The 20269-nt window shown below is 37.1% G+C and overlaps 3 protein-coding genes across 5 annotated transcripts in view; 1 reads left to right on the top strand and 2 right to left on the bottom strand.

The window, feature by feature from the left end:
- HAUS2 (HAUS augmin like complex subunit 2) overlaps positions 1-1097 on the bottom strand; it is a 28996-nt gene extending 27899 nt beyond the window's left edge. Inside the window, exon 1 of the mRNA XM_037834193.1 lies at positions 704-1097. Coding sequence (XP_037690121.1) covers positions 704-796 — 93 coding nt within the window. The 5' untranslated portion in view covers positions 797-1097. The remainder of the gene's footprint in view (positions 1-703) is intronic.
- On the top strand, positions 805-6159 carry LRRC57 (leucine rich repeat containing 57). 3 transcript variants are annotated; one of them, XM_037834190.1, is made up of 6 exons: positions 805-919; positions 1228-1333; positions 1434-1572; positions 2135-2403; positions 4579-4764; positions 5216-6159. In XM_037834190.1, exons 1-6 carry the CDS (start codon positions 867-869, stop codon positions 5255-5257), a joined length of 795 nt encoding a protein of 264 aa, XP_037690118.1. In that variant the 5' UTR covers positions 805-866; the 3' UTR covers positions 5258-6159. The 3 variants fall into 3 exon arrangements, with proteins under 3 accessions (XP_037690118.1, XP_037690119.1, XP_037690120.1); XM_037834191.1 differs by having other exon boundaries at positions 888-1144; XM_037834192.1 differs by having other exon boundaries at positions 894-977.
- Positions 6160-9181: 3022 nt separating this feature from the next.
- SNAP23 (synaptosome associated protein 23) overlaps positions 9182-20269 on the bottom strand; it is a 40707-nt gene continuing 29619 nt past the window's right edge. Inside the window, exons 6-8 of the mRNA XM_037834195.1 lie at positions 13728-13886; positions 12617-12761; positions 9182-11494 (exon numbers count right to left, since the gene is read on the bottom strand). Of these exons, the coding sequence (XP_037690123.1) occupies positions 11429-11494; positions 12617-12761; positions 13728-13886 (370 nt within the window). The 3' untranslated portion in view covers positions 9182-11428. The remainder of the gene's footprint in view (positions 11495-12616; positions 12762-13727; positions 13887-20269) is intronic.

The following is a 20269-nucleotide window of genomic DNA, read 5'->3' on the forward strand; positions in this document are numbered from 1 at the left end:
TTCTCAATGCCCTTAATCCCATTTCCCCCATTCCCTTCTGTTACATCTGCCACTTGTATTCCAATATTTCCTCGTATCTCCAATTTCTCCGTCTACTGGCTCTTTCCCCTCGGCCTATGAACAGGCTCTTCCTGCCCAAACTCAAACTGCCACTCCTTGGAATAATCGTTCTCTTCTCCATCTCAAATTTAGTCCCTTCTTTCATTCACTTTCCAAGGTCTTTCAAGTCTTTTTCGCCAATACTTTTTTTCTTTTGTTTTCTTTTGCCTTTCAAGATGTTTCCTTCCTCTGGCGCTCTCTTGTACCGTCCGCCTCCCGCCCCAAAAATGCTTCAATGCTTCCCACAAACGAGCCTTGTTTGGGAATGGTTGTTTAAATTATCTTTACGTACTTCCCAATCCCGTCGCCCACTACAATCTAGAGGCGGTATGATGGAAAAAAAGCGGGGAAACCCTAGATTATTTTATCTCCCACAAACTGGCCTGTGGACATTTGAAACACCCTCTACTCGAAACACCATCTACTCCAGAAAAAGTCGCTTTCGAAAAACCCACGGCAGATCGGTCACGGCAGTTGCCTGGAAGGAGCTCCATTCACCTCTACGATAGTATGGCCTCCAGCCTGCATTCCTTACAACCCCACAGCCGTCTTCTGTCGCCACCATGGGCACCCCTTTGATAACGTCATCGCTGCCCCCACGCACCTGAGTGACCACACCCGAAGCTAGGAAACGGTCCAGCAGTAGCCCGGCGGCGTTTGGCGCCGACACCGGCTGCCAAGTGTTCGCGGCAGCCATGGCACCGACCGATCTTCCTTGGTGGCGCCGAGGGTGAGCAGCACGCAAGGCGAAGGCGCGGCGCGGCCGGATGACATCACAGGGCGTTTCCTCCCGGGCGGAAGCCCGGGGAACTCATCCCTGGTGAGCGCGGATCGCGCGTTTTCTGCTGCCGAGCTGTTTGTGAAGTGAAGGGGAATAGGCGAGTCTAGGGCTCCCCGATCCTTTTAGGCTCTCAGCAGCGCCTGGTCTCGGAAGAGCTGCAAAAGCGACAGGCAGGGCCTAGTGACTGGGCTGTCTGTCCTTCCCTTCCTTGCCACTCTAGGGCTGGCTCCAGGATCCAGACATCAGCAAGGGGTGGCATCTGGGGTATGAGATCCATCCAGGAGGCCGAGGGGGTTGGGGGGCTGAGTTCTGAACCAGGTGGTGACAGCTGAGCTTCCTTCTCTCAGGGATCTGAGCCGCGGCGCTAGGATGGGGAACAGTGCCCTCCGCGCTCATGTGGAAACAGCGCAGAAAACGGGTGTCTTTCAGCTCAAGGACCGCGGACTGACCGAGGTGAGATTGGAAGGGATCCGACCAGGGAACTTAAAAAAAGAGTGAGGGACGGTGGGGGCGGTGAAGTTAATAGGTTCACGTTGTGAACCCCTTTTTTCAGTTCCCTTCAGAGTTGCAGAAGCTGACGAGCAATCTCAGGACCATCGACTTATCCAACAACAAGATCGAGAGCCTACCGCCTATGCTGATAGGGAAGTTCACTCTGCTGAAGAGCCTCTCCCTGAACAGCAACAAACTGAGTATGACTTCTGCACCTGGGAGGCTTTTGCTAGTGATCAGCTGTTAAGAAGGGTGGTTTTCTCTTACAAGCTGATTTTGTTGTTATGAAACCGTTCAGAGAGTTCAAGACGCAGGAGAATATGAGAGTCCTTGCAGATTTCTCCCTCTTGTAATTTCATACACAGCCTCCTCGGGTGGCATAATGATTAGTTCTGGGTCACGTTGGACTTGAAAGGCAAGAATGTTTTCTGAGATGTAATGTAAACAGAGCCATCTAATTTGGAAAGGGGGATAGAATGGGAAGGGGAGGACCTTTTAAATCTCACAAAATTGTTGTCAGATTGTGCTAAGCCTCCCTTTACACAGGAGCCCATTATATACATATTGCTGTCCTGCATTTTGATGGCACCCTCACCTTCTGAAGACCACATTGGTAAAATGCAATACTTAAAAATGGCACAACATGTGGGAATTCTACATGTATTTCCAAGACGTGAGCAGGCTGCCATAGTATTTAGAAACTTCATCAAGGTGTGTTGCAGCTGTGTCCGATTCAGGTTTTTTAAAAATTTTCTTTGCCAGCTCTTCTGCCTGATGAGTTATGCAATCTGAAAAAACTAGAGATGCTAAGCCTAAACAACAATCACCTGATGGATTTGCCATCTACCTTTGGACACCTCTCAGCCCTCAAGACCCTGAGCCTCTCTGGGAACCAACTCCGGACACTACCACCCCAACTCTGTAGCCTACGGCACCTGGATGTTGTGGATCTCTCTAAGAACCAGATTCGGAGTATACCTGACATAGTGGGAGAGCTGCAGGTCATCGAACTCAACCTCAATCAGAACCAGGTCTAGAGCTTAACATTTTTATCTAGAGCATAAGTGTGGGTTTATGGTCTCCTGGACAATCCCTTGTTTCCTAAGCTGTAATCATAGGGAGCTGGGTGTCAGAGACTAGATAAGAGGGGTACTCTATGGGCTAGACTAATGTCAAAGTCAAAAGTGCCATGGAATTAGTTGGGACACTGGGTGTATGTTGTGTGGGTATTATTTGGAGGGTGGGATGGATAACAGGTGAGATTATTGCAATAGTTAAAACTACTGTCTTACAAATCTTGAAGAGTTCGTTAGAGCTTCCCCAAATATGCCCCTTATCTAGCAAGGATTCGTGTTAGGAAGATAAAGTGGAAAAGAGGCTTAAGCTCATAGGCTCTTAGATTTGGACATCACAGGTTACTGTTATTTTCTTTGACATCTTTGTCAAGTGCATATCCTGCTTTTGCTGAAAATCTTGGTCTAGGCATAAAGCACAAATGACAAACATTAAGCACAGTGAAACTGGCCTTTAATTTTTCTGGAGTCAATTTCTAGATCTGCACAGTCCAGTCCAGTAGCCACTAGCTATATATGGCTATTGAAATAGAAACTAATTAAAATTAGATAAAATATTCAGTTCCTTAGTCACTCTAGACACATATTTCAAGGGCTCAGTCACATGTGGCTAGTGGCTACTATATTGTACAGTACAGATATAGAACATTTCTATCATTGCAAAACATTTTATTGGACAACACTGTTCTAGATTGTAAGACATGACTGTAAGTGCATCATTTATGGGAAACTTATTTTAGAAAATGAAGATGGTAGTTTTTCAGTTATATGTTCAAGTCTACTTTAGATGGAGGCATGTTATAAACTATAAAACAGTATAAATATTAGGCATTTTGCATAGCCAAACCTTGCCATGTACACTTCATTTTTCTGTAAAGTATTGTTTCCCTAAAATGCATCTGTCTTTATAATGATCCCAGTTTATCTTTGAGAAAAGGAGGCATAAGTGACCTTCATTCCTGAAAACAAGTGACTTTATATTATGAGGAAATTCAGCCTTTGAGGAGACCCATCATTTTCCTAAATTAAAATGGACATTGTTGTATGTTCTTGAGCTTCTTGAGGGAAAAAATGTCAATGTTAAGGCAAAATTATTGAGCATTTCCACATTTAGCTCTATTGACACCTTAATCAATGGTTCTGACGTTATCAGGGAGAACTTGATAAATGAGATTGCTAGGCCCCCACCCTCATAATTTCTGATTCAGTAGGTGTGGGCTAGCATCTGGGAATTTGCCTTTCTAACAATTTCCCAGGTGCTGGCCTGGAGACACTTTGAAAACCACTGACTCTAGATAGAGATGATGTTAAGCAGTCAATAGAAGAGTGATTTGCAGCATTTAGAGGGCAAAAAGGTGAATGAGTCAAAGATGACTGCTTGATATTGAGCTTGAGGGCCTGAAAGATAGCTGTGCTATTGAGAATGTACATGTTGATTATGAATGATGAGTCATCCAAATAGAAATGTTTTACTGAAAGATGGAGACAGAGGAGTAAAATAGAGGTGAGCAGATATGTAGATACAGATTTTGTGGTCATAACAGAAGTGAGCGCTTTAATGAATGAGCTTTCTTTGAGAAAGCTTAACAAGATGAGATACGAAGTATTAGGGACTGCTGCTTGAAAAGTGCCCATAGAAACAAGAAGGGAAGCCAAAAACATGAATAATTCAAAAGATAGAAAAAAAAAGAGCCAAATACTTAGGCACAAGAGGGAGTTCCAAGGAAGGGATAGTACAGTCAAATGCACTTGATTAGCAGTAAACACTATGTATTTACACATAAATGATTGGCAGCAAATGTATCAAAATGTTTGTGGTAGTTATTTCTGGGTGGTGGGATTACAGGTAACTTTTAAAAAAATAAACTTGTTTTTATTATCAGAAAACTTTGTTCCAAACAGTCACTGGTGACCTTCAAAAAAAAGCAGTATTAGTGGAGGAGTGGTAGCAGAAGCCAGATAACTAGACTTCGGGAATGAGTAGGTAGTGAGAAAACGGAGGCAGTAAAAGAAAAGCAAGAATTAGGACAAATAGTGAGTCAAGTAGGGGTGGTTGTGCTTTTTTAAATTTAGTAAAAAGTAGCCTTTATAGTGCCTATGTTTTTTCCTATTATTCTTTCCTTTGTTCAACAGATATCTCAGATCTCAGTGAAGATATCTTGCTGTCCTCGCCTCAAAGTTCTTCGCCTGGAAGAGAACTGTCTTGAGCTCAGTATGCTTCCACAGAGTATCCTCAGTGATTCCCAGATCTGTCTGCTTGCTGTGGAAGGCAATCTTTTTGAGATAAAGAACCTTCGAGAACTGGAAGGCTATGATAAGGTATATATTAGTGCACATCAGTATTTCTAGTCACTGCCCCAGAGAAAAGAATAGTGAAGTAATCCACTTGAATGTTCATGGCTAATATCAACAGGATTTGTTCTTCCCCATTTTGGAGGCTGGTTCTAAGAATCAGCTGAATGTGAGGTTACTGTGACAAGACGACTTTTTCCCTAGATGGCTTATCGTAAAGCATCTTTGTCTTTTGATAGGTTTCCTATTTAAAAAAACTAAACAAAACTTAAAAAAAAAAGGCAAACAAAAAAATGATGTGCTTTAAATTTTAGGTTTTTGTAGGAAATAGGATCCGAGAATAGGAGTTTGTAGGAAATGACCATATCCTATAAAAATCACAATGAAAAGTCATATAAAAACCTAAGTAACAAATATTTGGCTTATTTTTGCCTGTGCCAAAATACCAAATATATATGTTCTTCTTTCATGATTTTAGTACATGGAGAGGTTTACAGCTACCAAGAAGAAGTTTGCATGATGCTCTCCAGTATGGGAAGTTTACATGACACCTACTTGGATCCTCTGTTGGAATCTGTCTGAATCAAAGGTTCCTGTCATTGTCAAGGATATCTGCAATAAGGAGGCAATACTCCAGGAGATACTTTACTCAATGATCTTTCTCCTTTTCAGGGCACACCTCAAATAAGCTAAAAGCGATAGGAAGAGCTAGAAGAGTCCTCCATTTTGAACCATGGATAGAGCACTGGACAATCTTGATTTTTAAAACCATCATTAGTTTGGCTTTAAGAAACCAGTTGCCAGTTGCTCTTTATATGGTGAGGGGTTGCTGCCTGGTAACAATAATAGTTTCACACTACAGCTTTCAATTTCATGTTTAGTTTCAATGTGTGAGCATCCATAAAATCAACTGCCATTCCACCTCTGTGTTAATACTTCATATTTTTATGAAATTCAAATAGTTGTGAGAGGCTGCTGTGGTTAATCGAAGGATTTATGATTTTATTCCAGTTCATCTGTTCAATTGCAGTGTTTATCCTTGGAGTTTAGGATATATATGACTGTCTTGATTAAAAGTGTGCTTTGTCAGAGAAGCACCAAAACAACACTAAAAGATGATCCCTAGGGTCTGCGGTAGCAAATTCTTTATTATTGCAGGAGCCTAACTATCAAGATATGTCTGAAGAGCTAAAACTATATGCAACACTTGTAAGATAAAAGTAATTTTAATAATCAAGATTTTCCTGAAGCTTTGTTACAAATAATGTCTTATTTCTGGTAACCCTTTTCCCATTTTGTATTTATAACTACTGATCAAATTACCTATCAAGAAACCATTGCTACAACATTTTAAAACAACCTATGTTTATCAAGTTTTTTCTCTGGCTGAGAGAATATGCTAAATAAAGAATTTTTAATGAACTTTGGCTGGAAACAAGGTTAATCATTTAAAGGAAGAAGACAGGAGGACTTTATCCTGTAAGTGGTCCTTTGTTCTTCTAAGTTTGAAAGTAAACTGATTAGGAAGAAATTTTCATGCTCTTGGTCAGGTTGTATAAGTGGTGAAATGCCTTCATGTGACTGATGATAAACATTCTGCAGTACTGGAACCATGCTTATTAAGAGAATTTGAAGGTACAGTGATAGATGATTTCAGATCATCACGGACACAACCATTTTGAAAGCTACCACTTTTGCCATTTTCTGAGGTTTTATCTTAGCCATGGGGCTATAATTAACCATTGTTCCTCATTTTACAAATGTAGTTGAACCAGTAGGTTGAGAGATCACAAGATCCTAATATTTAATCTATATGAGGAAGTCTCTCTGACCTTTAATGTAATCCACATATTCTCTTTTTCTTATATGTTATTTCTGCTTCTCAAATTGGAGAGGGATAAGGGATGCCAGTTTATTGGTATCAGTTGAGGAGATTTGTTTATTATAAACTTTAATGCTTAATTTATTAACCTTATTGATCCATTGAACAATTGAAATTTCTCTAAATATTTCATCAGTACTTTGCATCATAAACCAGAACTTACACACTTAACTTAAATGTCTGAGGGCATTTACTTATTGATTAGAGTTTTAAAAATCTACCCCCACTCTTACGATAATCAGTGACTGTTACCTGTCAAAACTTGGACCCAGCCTTATTTCCAGATATCCCTTTTTTTACTCTCATTTGCCTGCCCAGCCATACCAGATTATCTGCTCCCTAAACCCAGGTGCATTGTGTCTCTCCTTTAACTGCTTTTTACCTTGTTCAAGCAGGAATGTTCTTTCACTAACATGCTCCTCCTCTGCATCTAAGTCCCTTCCCTATGTCTAAGCCATATTAACTGCTTCCCCATCTGTTACTGTAGCAGTTTTCACATTCTGTATCTGTCTTTTGCTAGATAGAGCCCTTACGGATGGGGGCTATGTAAAGTAATAAGCCTAAAGTTATAATGCACAAATAGTTAGACCTAAATATGAGCTATCATCGTCATCATCTTCATCATCATCATCTGGACACCTAGATTCTAGTTTGGCCACTAGCCATAAGTCTCCTAAATTCTTTACAGTTTGATTTAGAAGTCAGTTTATTGTACTAAGATCATGAGCCTTGGGGTAAAAAAGAGCCAGCTTTGAATTCAAAGTCTGTCATTTATTAGCTCTATTAATTTATGTGATTTATTCTCATCTGTAATTTGGGCAATACCTCTTACCTCTCAGGTATGTTACGAGGATGTGGTGAAAAGGCACATAAAAGCACTGAGCAGAGTGCCTAGCACAGAGCAAGCACTAAATAAATGGTGCCATTTTTTTCACCTGTAAGGCATAAAAGTAAAATTTAGCAAGTTATACAGAAATAAATAGAAGATTTAGGGCACATACTGCATAAAAAAGAATGACAAACAAATGACCAGAAGATAAGGAACCTGATTATCAATCTCAGAAATATAAAGACTGTGACTGGGGTAACCTAAAAATTTTAGTAAGGGACTGACCTAAAGAAAACAATTTAAAGAAGCTAATTCTAAACTGCAATTGAGAATACGATGACTGGGAAACAGGAGTTTAAGATAAGGGGAGAGTCATAATCCACGTGTGAGATGGAAAGATTTAGAGTTAGTAGAAACAAAGGATGAATTAAAACTGTGAAGTAAAAAAAAAAAAAAAAAAAAAGGACCAGCTATAGAGATAAAGATCATTGCCATTTTAAAACTGGAAACCTGAAAAACAGGTCAGGTTACTGTTAAAAAAAAAAAAAAATTAAGTTCAGTGGGGGATACTATGTAATTTCTTAGTTGTAGGTTTCTGAGTGGCTCCAAAGAACTATAAATGACAACTTGCAATGACACCTCTTCTAAATGAGGAAAAATTTGTAAAGCATCTATTAATTAGAGCCATACCTGGAATGAATGACTTGATTTGTAACTTTTCTACATCATTAACAAGGATATTAAAATTAGAGAATTAAGCTGAGTGATACTTTCTTTAAAGAAAGGAGTTAGGTTATTAGCAAAGATATACAAGGATAACACCCACTTTTATGCACATACTCGAGCTGTCTGGATCCACTCCCATATAGACCCTAAACAGACTGTTACAACAGCACTGGCAGATATCTCAGAAGTAGTAATCAATACCAGCAATTCTTGGAATGATCCAAGGGAAGTCAACAAGTTGAGTATATTACTAGCTTTTAATTACCATCATTTCTCATTTTTCATTTATTCATAATTAGATCTCATCTTGCAATTCTGGTGATTTTAACATTTGGCAAAAAGGAGAAGTTCTAAATATTAAGCCAAAAAGGATGAATATATCAATTAGCTATTCCAAAGTAACAATAACAAAAAAAGTTATTATTTAATGACCACTTACTAAGTCCTAGGTACCAATGTAACTGTTCTTTGTTATTGAATTCAGACAACTCTGTTAAGTAGGTAAACACCCCAACTAGGCCCCTAACCATTTGAGAAATAAAGAAACTAGCTCAGAAAGGTTAGTATTATGCTCAGGGTCAGATAGCTAGTAAATGACTGAACCAAAATCTGAACCCAGGTGGTCAGACTCCAGAGCTTGTGTTCTTAACTACTTGAGTTTATTACCTTTCAAAAGTACAGTAAACAAGTTTCCAGATAATGTTACAGGAGAAAATCAGAAAAAGGTTTTAATCAACAGCTTCTATTTCTAGTGCATTATGGGACTAATACGTCCACTTTTAATAGGGGCCTTTTTATATTCCTACCCCTCTTCTTTCCCAGTAGCAGAAGCTTTGGAAAAGTTTGTGACTGTGGGATCCATGGATGGGCTCTCACGGCTTACATGATTCTCATTTGTGACGATTCATGTTTGTAGGCCTATTTCTCTGGGAAGAGAGGCTGTGTTGTCTTTCATCAAATTCACAAAGGTAACCTTTACCCAAAAAAGATTTCCACTCTAGACAGAATAGCAGCTATCATTTATTAAGCTCTTATGTTTGCCAGGCTGTGTTTTAATTGTTTTATAGGTGTTACCATACTGAGTCTTTGCAACAACTGTATGAAGGCAGGAATTATTAATCCCCATTTTACAGACAAGAAAAGTGAGGTAAAGAAATGGGCTTACAGTTACTTAGCCAGCAAGTGACAGAGCTGAAGTATATCCAGACGATATGGTACCTTAAAGCTTCTAACCAATAAACTAATTGTGGGGGGCAGCATATTGATATCCTCAGGACTATTTTCTTTAGCCAGATCAGTGTTAAAAATTTTTTTAATGCTTTTAGAAAAGGCATTTAGGTATAGCATAATTCCCATTGTTATACAACTTACTTAAACATTTACTATCACTTGCCTGACCCCTGAAAGAATTTGAATTTCGGAACCTGACCAAGTCTTTGTATGTGTGTCTACTTTTTTAGATAGGATACTCAGAAAACACTTGTAACAGGGTAAGAAAATTAGACACAGATAAGCAAAAGAAAAAAAAAAAAAAGAAGTTAGCCTTTTAATCAAGGGCCAAACTACCTGTTCTGGCATGGAAGATTTCTATTACAGAGAACCTCAGTCTCACTTTTAAAAAATATTTTCCTCTTCAGCCTTTGAAATTTCCCAGGTTAAGTATTTCTTCTCCAGGAAGAGGGTTACAGTTCTCACTCATAAACATTATCCTTTCAGTCACTAGGGTATTTAAGCCCAAGTGAATAAAAGACTAGTAATGGTTTCAACAAGCGTCATGAGAAATCACAAAGGAAATCTGTCAGTATTTTTCAATAAAAACTGGAAACGTGTTAAATGTAGCTTTCCTTTGGAGTGCTTCTTGACTAACAGACTTTTGCTTTGTTCAATTTGCCAGGCACTGTTCAAGTTGTTAAGTAAGAGCTGATAAATCTGTTGCCCCAAAATAATAGTCACAGGAACATGTTAACTACTTGAAAGAACAATTCCACTGGTAAATTACAAAATTTAATTGTAAGGATCAAGCAGTGTTAACTGGTCAAACCAGTATACATTAGTAACTATAAAGTGTGCGGATGCTGATTTTTAAATAAAGGTGACAAATACCAATCAAATTCCCATAACACTGTTCAGGATCTAAACAAATGCGATTTGGATGTGGTTTAATACATAAAGCTAAAGAGAATGACAGTGCAATCATCAATAATTAAACCAAAGGCATAATTTTCCAAATCACTTTTAGTTAAACAATAAATCCTAGCTTAAAAGAAAAATCTAAAGCTATATAAAGTTCAAAGCAAACTATTTTTCTACCTGAGATAAAAGTAAGTTTCTTTTTTCCTACCTAAACATAATTCTTGGCATTGAGGTAAATCTGAATTCACTTCATAAACTTTGTCAAACTTTTCCAGAAAATTTTTAAGCCCTGCTCAAGAGAGAAACTCTCACGTTACATATATATATATATTTACATATTTTTTCTTCAAAGACTAATGACAAATCTATGAGGTTGTAGAACCTGTAATGGGAACATGATACTACTACTAATATGAAAATAAAAAGTTATTCATTTATACAAAGTATTTCTGAATGCAATATGAAATGGGATCAAAAAATCTATGTACATACATTAATCACTAAGAGTTCAGAAATTAAGCTGACTTTAAGAAAACTCATTCTTTTCCTCATTTTGGAGCAGAGGTTGCAAAATTGTGATGTACAACAAAATACTGCATATAAAAGCTCCAAAACCAAACATTAGCCTAAATTGGCAAAAACTGCAACTTGAATTAAAAATTAAACCCAATTAAACTTTTCCTGTAACTCCGCAACTTTTGCTTCCAGGCCTGAAGGTTTTTACTGAGGTAACAATCCCTTAGCTCTACCTGCCTCTATCCCCACCCCCCGACCCCGCCAAAAAAAACCTTCCTTCTTCATGACTGTCTTTGGCAATGCTTTCAAATCTTGAAAGCAAGAGAACCTTCTAAAATAAATGAGGATGAAAAACAACGCTATGTGTACATATGAAAACCAATCTAAGAGGTTGAACAGAGAAAGAAAATACTGTAAGAAAGCAGCACAGTCTACCCTCTAGAGAAAAATAGAAACTAAAAAAGTAAGGGGGGCTGTTCTGGCCCTTCCTCCACATTATCTCCTGATTACAATGGTATGGTGCCAAAATTTCAATTCTGAAAAGGTGTGGCTTTGAAGGAGGAGCTAGGGAAGTGAATAAATGATAAAGAAGTACAGCAGTAGCTTTAGCTGTCAATGAGTTTCTTTGCTCTGGCATTGGCAATATCAATACGATCTTTGTTGGTGTCAGCCTGAAAAGAAAGACAAGATATCAGTATTAATTCACAAGTTAAGTCACTCTGATAAAAGACACATTTTATACCCCTGGAGTAATTACCACACTGAGAAAATTAAAAAGTTACATTACAAAACTTGTCTTGGGCAAGACATGAAAAAGCGGAATTCATTCGAAAAACTTTGGTGTATAAAGATGAGAGAGGCATAACAGAGGAAACTAAGACATTTTAGACACAATGAAATATGATAATGCACTTCTCTGCTACAGATCTGGACTTTGTGAGAGTCCTCTAAAACTGAATCATAGAATCTTATCTGGAGCTACCCCAAATCTAATCCATAAAGAATGAAATAACCTTCCCAGAGATCTTTGGAACAGATGTGGTACCATCTATGCCAATATCAGAATTAAAATGCTGGGCAATAAGTAGCCCAGGTTACAGTTTTGAAAGCAGCTTATGAACCACTATTTGCTCAATGAAATCTACTGCAAGTAATTCAACAGAGAGCAAAGCTCAAAAACTCCCTCCCTTCTTTAAAGTACACTAAGATTTTAATGAAGTAGCAATAAAGAATGCCTTTTGGAGGTGGCATATCCAAATACTGAAAACAATTTCATTTTCAGTAACTTTTTTATTATGTGAAGTAAAAAAAATAGGAATTACACTTTTCCTTTACTCGGAGGACTCTATTTTATATGCCTACACCACAAGAACAACTCTGCATAACTGCAGAACTGACTTTCACCTGCTGACTTCCATGGGCTGAGGATTCAGAAACCTACTAATTTGTTATTAACAAAATAAGAATAAAAAAACTTACTCTGTTCTGGGGGAAAAAACAGACAGTACTCTCAAAGGTCAGAGTAGATTCTAAGCTTTATGTGTCAAAGTTTAAGTAAAATCACACTTCATTCAGTGGTGGTTGTCTCAAAATGAACCAACTGCCATGAGCAAGGGATGGAAGGACTTGGCTATTGCTTTTCAATATGTTAGAATAGCTGCCTCATCAAACCTGTGAGGACAGGATCTTATCTTTCTATTGTTTCTCCCCAAAGTATCTAGCACAGATGTCCATTACAAAACTCTGTACAGGATATCTCATTCTCCTGTGGCAATGCAATAAGCAGCTTTTACCTTTTCTGTGATCCGCTGTATTTGTTGATTTTGAGCCTCAATCTCATTGCCCATGTCCAGGGCCATGTTTTTTAGATTTCCCAGGATACTGCCCACCTGAGTCAGGTTCTCCTCCATTTCATCTTCTCTGGCATCATTAGTTATACTATCACAAAAGGATAGTTAATTCAGTATTTTCTGGTGAGTTATAAAAGGACTAAGTCTGGGTTAATTTTTCACAAAAATAAGTAACCAGATTTTCAAATGGCTCTCAGCACTTTTCAACATCAGCTATTGTTTATGTTAAGTGTTAAGACCCAATGGAAGGAAGTTTATCATTGTTGGGAAACATTCTATTTTAAAAATTTAAAGATTTATCAAGGAGAACACAATGTCTTAAAGACAGGTAAAAAGGAGGTTAACAATTCTAGAACAGTGGTTCTTAAAGTGTGGTTTCCAGCATCACCCAGGAACTTGTTAGATAGGCTAATTCTCACGCTTCATTCCAGACCTACTGAATCAGAAGTTGGAGGTGGAGTCCAGCAATCTGTGTTTTTTAAAAATGAGCCCTCCAAGTGATTCTGACACACACTTATATTTGAGAACCTCTGTTCCAAAAACAGGGGTTGGAAAAATAAAGCCCAAGGGCCAAATCTGATCTGCTGCTGTTTTTGTAAATAAAGTTTTATTGGAACATAGCCACACTCATTCATTTACACATTATCTATGGCTGCTTTTGCCTTACAACACAGTTGAGCAGTTGGGACAGATTGTATGATCTGCAAAGTCTGAAATATTTACTACCTGGCCCTTCATAGAAAAAGGTGGCCAATTCCTGCCCTGAATGACACACTTTTTAAAAACATTTTTTTTCTGTTTACAGGGGTAAACCATGCTTACTTCAGTAATTTAGGAAGTGCTCAAAAAGTATTAAGAAAAGTTAATTCCATCATCCAAGGGTAACAACCATTGTCAACATTCTGTCACAAGCCAGATTCTAAGATATATTTTTTAAATGAAGAAAAGCTATTGCTACTTAAAGAGTTAAAGGTTCGTGTAGAGCTACATCCAGCCTTCTGAGTGAACTGTTTATTTAGGAAAAGGAGAAAAATACCAGGAAAAGCTGGCATACCGTTTAATGTATCCTCCAGAGGTTGCTCCTGTGGCTGCTTGCTGAGGCTGACCGTTTGTCACCCGGCCTGGCTGCTTAGATATTACATTGCTAGATGAGTTGTCTCCACCATCGCCCCATGTTGCCTTATAGGCCTTACCAGACTCAAAGTTCTTTGTCCTATATGAGACAGGAGTGTAGAGAGATACAAAAAGGAAGGGATAATTGTGTTTATAGTGCTTATTACCTTAGTACCCTTAGCAGAAAAGCTACATACAGCTTGATCTAGATTTCTACATTATTCTCCATGGCAATACAGGATAGGAAAAAGATAAATTATGTAAATCCATTGAATGATTTTTTTTTAAAGAAATTCAAATACCTCTTCTACCAAATCTTCACTAGGCTGTTAGGAAGTAAACCACAATTATTGATTTTCCAGGTACCTTAGCCTCTGGCAATGTCCAGAAAAGAGGTTAAAGAACACTAGACAAAAAAAATCCTCTGGGAAATGTGTTCTGGGATGCTGTCAGAGGTTCCTTGGAGGAACTCAGAGGTTGATGAGGGATGGAAGAGAAAGAAGACTGAGCGGGTTGAAGTGTGGAAACAAAGGATCAATTAAAATAGCGAAAAAAAAAAAAAAAAAGGCCCAGATATTGGGGATAATTATTTCCAAACTGGACAGTTAGCCAATGAATAACTGCCTTGGCCACACTAGTGCCAGTTACAATCCTTTGGGTTGAGGCTTTATCATTCAAGAGTTTACTTCTCTTCTTCATTAAAAAAAAAAATGATCAGCAATCTAGGGCTTTAAAAATAAAAGCGTATGCTTTAAATGTAACTGATATCAGTCAGCCAAAGCCAGAACTTTTCCATGGGATTTACTACTCAAACTGGTGCAATTGGCAAGAAAAAGAGCCTAGAAAAGTTTCTTTGAAATGGCTGTTACCAAACAAAAAATGATAAAAAAAACTTTTATTGATCATCTGACCAGGTACAGTCAAGCCTTCACTCTTACAATTTTCGTTTTTACTTTTCTATAAAGAAAACAAAATAGTATGTGGCTATAATGTTTGTCTCTGCTTTATTCCACATTATATGTTAATTTAAGAAGCTTCACAACTGCAAAGGCGGAGGACAGGTTTTAAGAAGATAGTGGCTCCTTCCCTAGCGGATATCTGAAATTCATTTTTTAGTAAACCTAGAATTGGATTTGAGACATTAATCGTTAATGCTAGAGAAAAGATGCTACTTCTTTTTAAGAGGTGCTGAAAAGGTAACAAATCTATAAACATTGAAGAGGTAGCTTTTAAAGTTCCTTTGTTGGTTCCACTTTAAGCTCTCATTACTGTATTTCTTATTTATGTTAATTTGTTTAATTAATTAATCTATTCATTAGTAAGTCATGTTAAATCTTTCCTGGAACAAAGTGGGATATATATTTTTAAAATGCCTAAGTCTATATTATAATTATCTGTTATTTTGGCAAAACTAATTTACACGGATTCTTCTTTTCTATTCAGACAGGTTCCAGGCAAAATTCAAAAGCAGAGTAAAAGCTACTAAACAAAATATCAACATGTTTGTTAGTCAGGAATATTAACAGAAGTAATATAAGAATTGGGGCATTGTTTTGGGGATGTAGAATTGTGGAAGAGGTGGAATAGAGAGGGCTGGAATTTGAGCCCTCAAGAATTTTAGTGACAGTAAAATACTGTTTCTGAGAGTCTTAACTTAGAGCACTCAGGCATAGGAGTTCTGGGCTCCTGGTTTATCAAGGGATATAAACCTCCTTCCCAACCTCAGGAGATAAGAGTTGAAATTCCTTAAACATTTGAGAATTTTTCGTCCCACAATTAGATAGAGGGGGCATAAGATGCAAATGAATTGTTTTAACATGGTGATGTGAATAAGTTTCCATTAAAATATAGTCTTTAAGGATACCCCACTGCTTATCAAACTTTTCTCTCTTTACTAGATCTTTGAAGATGTTCTTTCAATATCAAGGGGAAAAGGTAAAAAAGCTTGTTTTAATTTTTTTTTTTTTTTAAACAGCTTTCCATTGGGTTGGCCACATTTACTTCGAACAGGTTGGGACAAAGTGCACTTTTTTTTCATGCACTCATGACATCTGCATGTTTATGAAGAGGTGTTTTTTAAATGTTGTTGATTTCATATAAAGAATCGTCACCCTTGTGATAGCTCCATGTCTCTCTTGCAGCACCTCAGCGCTAATTAATCCTTCTGGTTGCTCAAGACCCTGCCACTTCCATTACCCTCTTACTTTCTCCACCTAGAGGGAACATATGGGGTGACACCTGGACCTTCCCCCCATCCTTGAAAGTTACCTGTTTTCAAGGCATTGTCAGGTAGCTCCCTATCCAAGTTCATAAGGTTCAAAATGTTAAATAATAATAATGGTTTTAATCTGTTTTATCTTCCTGCAAAGGGTTTTAAGTTAAATGCTCTAAAGGTAGTATTTCCCAAACTAGAGCAGCAGAGACCTGGGTACTTCTGAACACACAGATGCATAGGTCACAGTCTGAAAGTTCTGCTTCAACATGTATGGGGTAGAGCCTGGGAATCTGTTGTTATTTCATTTAAGTTCCATGGGTAATTTAGCTACCCAACCAAGGAAGAGAAACACTGGTCTAATGACCAGCCAGCTCTAGAAGGAAGATCTCAGACTACTCTGGTAGTAGTCTAACTTGGTATTTCTACAGGCTATGACCTATTAAAGGACACTGGGGAATTAATCTGGAGGAGGCAAAGGGAGACACTGAGATTTAAAAAAAAAAAAAAAAAAAAAAAAGCCACATGATTGGGGGTAAATGACCTGAATCCCAATCCTAGACCTATCACTCAGTAGCTATAGAACCTTAAGTAAACATCAGTCTCAGAGCATTCTTTTCCTTATATGTAAAACTAAGATAATAACCATATTTAATATCTCAATGGGTTGCAAAAGGATTCTATCAATAATGGATGTAAAACATCATACAAAAATTTTGATTCATTGGCTTCAAGCTCAACCCGATCCTTGAGTTAACAGTTCATGCCTTGTAAATGCAATAATCACCAATCGGCAAATTTACTCCTCTGGCCCATTACACTCACTAACTTTGAGATCTACATGTAGCTGGATACAGTTGTACTACAGGAATATAGCCACATCTAAATCCAAGTTGTTTTAGTCTACAGTGAGAAAGATGGTTTTGATCTGAGACAGAATTTTTTTGCATAATAAAATTTACTGGCCTTCTGGGAAGAAATCATCCTTCCGATTTTAATGAGATTAAGAACTCTCTATGGAAAGTGAGATTTATCTCTGTCATTCTTGAGATGTCTAATAATCTTTAACTACACATTCTTTTATTGTAGTGCTTTCTCTTTTTTCTATAAAAGTCTCTCATTCAGAAATGAAAAGCTTGAAATAAGAATTTGAAACATACCATAATTAATTTGTTGTGAAGGTGCTACTGCAACAGCAGAAAAAAGCAAGGATCAACATTTGAACACAAAAACTTTAATAATTTCTTTTTCCAATTTTGATTGTCAACGTTGATACTAACTGAATAAAAATAGTAAGAAGAAGTCAAGTATTAGCTATTATTCTTTCTCCAAAGAGAAAAGATACCAATCAAAACAAATACCAATTGTAATGTATGTGTGTGTGTACATGTGAAAGTATGTTTTGGATGGTCAGTCTGCAAGAAAGAAGAAAAAGAGGGGAAAGAAACAAAGGGTAGAAATCAAAGACTTTATTTTCTAATATTGAACTATGCTCTTCATAATTCTAATATAGACCCAAAAGTTAAGAAAAGAGTCAGACATTATAATAAACAGAAGGCTGACTAGAGGGTTAACTCACAAGAAAAATTAAGATTAGTTAGCTCCATATTAATTTGACCTGAAATCGTTGGTAGCTAACACATGACGTAATAGTAATTGTGAAACAAATGGTAGCATACCTAGAAAGGGAAACCCTCATTTAAAAAAATAAGGTATCGATATGGTAATATTTTGAATTATATTCCACCTTGTTCCAAAAGGGATTTAAGATGTTGAGACTGGCATTTAATTCCTAGATCTGGAGTGGTCTAAATCATGTGGAATACATATCACTCAAAGCAACATTTTAATAGAGGAAATCCTGACTCTGGAATCAGAAAGGAGTAGGGAAACTTAATGGAAGACAGGATGCTGAAATCAAAGTAAGTCCTAAGAAGAGAGATAAAGCTAGCCAGATTTCCTTTACCTTTGATCAAAACTAGACTATAGCAACACTCTAGGATGATCACCCTATTTAGAACTTCTTAGGAAACTGCAGGGATGATTTTATTTTGGAAATCTTAAATGTTATTTAGCAAAAGCTTAGTTACCAGAGCCATTAGACAAATGGCGATATCTTTTGTCAAGTCCATCTTTAGTAGATAGCAAACATCAAGAACAAATTCACTTTACATTACACACCACAGCACAGTTTAAGACAGTCCCCACCATTCACAAAATCCATGCACATGCACAGAAATACCATTTGAAACATCACCTTTAGATAGCCGCTTAACAGCCCAAACTGCGCCACAAGACTGCATCTTAAAGTTCCCCTTTGATCAGCTACTGAGCCCGGCTTCTGATGTTAAATCTTCATTTTTAGTAAGCAGATTAGAAAGGGAAAGATTAGGTGAGAGAATGAAATGCAGAAAACAGTAAATGCTAGTAAACAGAACAGAAGCAGGTTTAGAGTTTTTAATACATAATGCATTTAAATTTCTTCTTGGTTTCATAGAAACAACCAACTTTCTAAGACTCTAGACTGAAGGAGAAAAAAAATCAACAAGAAAACTAAGCTTTCAAACCAGGGCACACTTTATTTTTCCTTAGAATGTTAGTGCTATGATACTCTTTCCAAATTAACATGAAGGGAAGGTAAATACTAATGGAGGGGTTGTGAAATTTCATTTCCTAGCCAGTTATCTTTCTTTGATGATTACAGATTTCTCTTAATTATTTTTATTTTGTATTTTATTTGTCTTACAATTTTTAAAAATCTATTAACATGTCTAACTCTCCTACCAGCCAACCAGTTTCTGAGCACCTGCTATGAATTAGATATACCATGTGAGAAAAAGAGTGATGATAAATACAAGGCCAGAGCTATGTCTTTCTCTTCTTTATATGTTTAGTGAGTAGGATGGAGGGAACACTCAAATGTTGGCTAAAATACAATTTAATATTATTTTAACCATTCAGAACTGAATTTTTATACCTCAATATCTCATGAGTACCAGTTTTAAGCTTCTCTAGTAAGTGTTCCAGAAATACAAATTTGCCTTCAAACTATATGCCAGTGTGTTAGATGTTATAAGCACGGTCTGAAGAGAGGCAAGTTAAGACAGAAGAAACCTTGTCTAAGAATTGTTAAACCGAGATATCAGGCAGTTTACTAATCTGAGACTTCCTATTTTAACCTGCCTCATTTAAAACTCTTATGAATTGAAATTATAGCTTATCTCATGTGATTGATACTCCAGAGGCTAGAAAGATGGAAGTGTTTAAGAGGAGAACTTTGAGTGGGTTTGCTTATCAAATTTTACTGTCAAAGATATAGGATTTTTTAAAAAGGATGTGTTACTTTGTTTTCAGAATTCAAATAGTAGCAAACTAACAAAATGACATTTATTTACAATTTTTCATTTTAATCCCAATAGTCTGTTAGTAAGTTTCAATAGTCCTTTAGAAATAGTTAGCTAAAGTTTCCTCCTATACAGGGGTCTGTTAAATAAAGCTATTTCCATGTCTCATAAAAAAAAAAAAGATCTGCTGACCAGGCTTTGATTAATCCTACTGAACAAAAGAAATCTCAAATGAACAAATCTAATCACATTTTCTAAACAGCAATAAATCTAACAACAACAACAAAAAGATTCATTCTTTCCTTGCCAAAGTCAAGCAATGTAGCATATTAATGTAGTGTATTAAAAGCAATCTGCCTGGTTTTGAATCCCAGCTCTCCCACCTGCTAGTGTAGCCTCTTTGTGTCTCTATTTCTCCATAGGTAAAATGGTGATAATAACAGAATCCATCCCATAGTAAGGTTATTATAATTATTATACAGGCCCACAATCCTCATTCAAAACCCTTGGAGCAAGTAATTTTGAGCAGTACCACATAATCAAAAACACTAATATTTCTTCAGTGGAGTAAAGTAACACTTCCACTAAGTGTGATAAAGATTATAAATGGCTTCAGTTCAAGTCACAATTTGCAGTCTAATGAATTGTGGCAACAAGTTATGGAGTAAAAACACACAAAACCTTTGGCTTTCAGAGCTGAGCTTTTTGATTTCTGAATTGGTCTGAGTTGTTATTACTACTACTAGTGTTAGCCCCATACAAAGAGGACTAAGACTCTATGTCTGCCTTTGAAAAACTCATGTTATGGCTATTTATGTGAAGAGTCTAACTGAAACACAGATTAGCAGATAATATTAGAAAGATCAAGCGACTGGCAGTAATGATAGGGGGTAGAAGTGAGGAAAGAGATATCATAGAGACCAAGAT

The sequence above is a fragment of the Choloepus didactylus genome, chromosome 4, assembly GCF_015220235.1.
Source record: "Choloepus didactylus isolate mChoDid1 chromosome 4, mChoDid1.pri, whole genome shotgun sequence".
NCBI classification, from domain to species: Eukaryota; Metazoa; Chordata; class Mammalia; order Pilosa; family Megalonychidae; genus Choloepus; species Choloepus didactylus.

Coding starts and splice junctions, on each gene's coding strand:
- LRRC57 (XM_037834190.1), top strand. CDS start 867: ATGACATCACAGGGCGTTTCCTCCCGGGCGGAAGCCCGGGGAACTCAT. Junction 2,404..4,578: donor TCAACCTCAATCAGAACCAG/GTCTAGAGCTTA, acceptor TTTGTTCAACAG/ATATCTCAGATCTCAGTGAA. Junction 4,765..5,215: donor AACTGGAAGGCTATGATAAG/GTATATATTAGT, acceptor TCATGATTTTAG/TACATGGAGAGGTTTACAGC.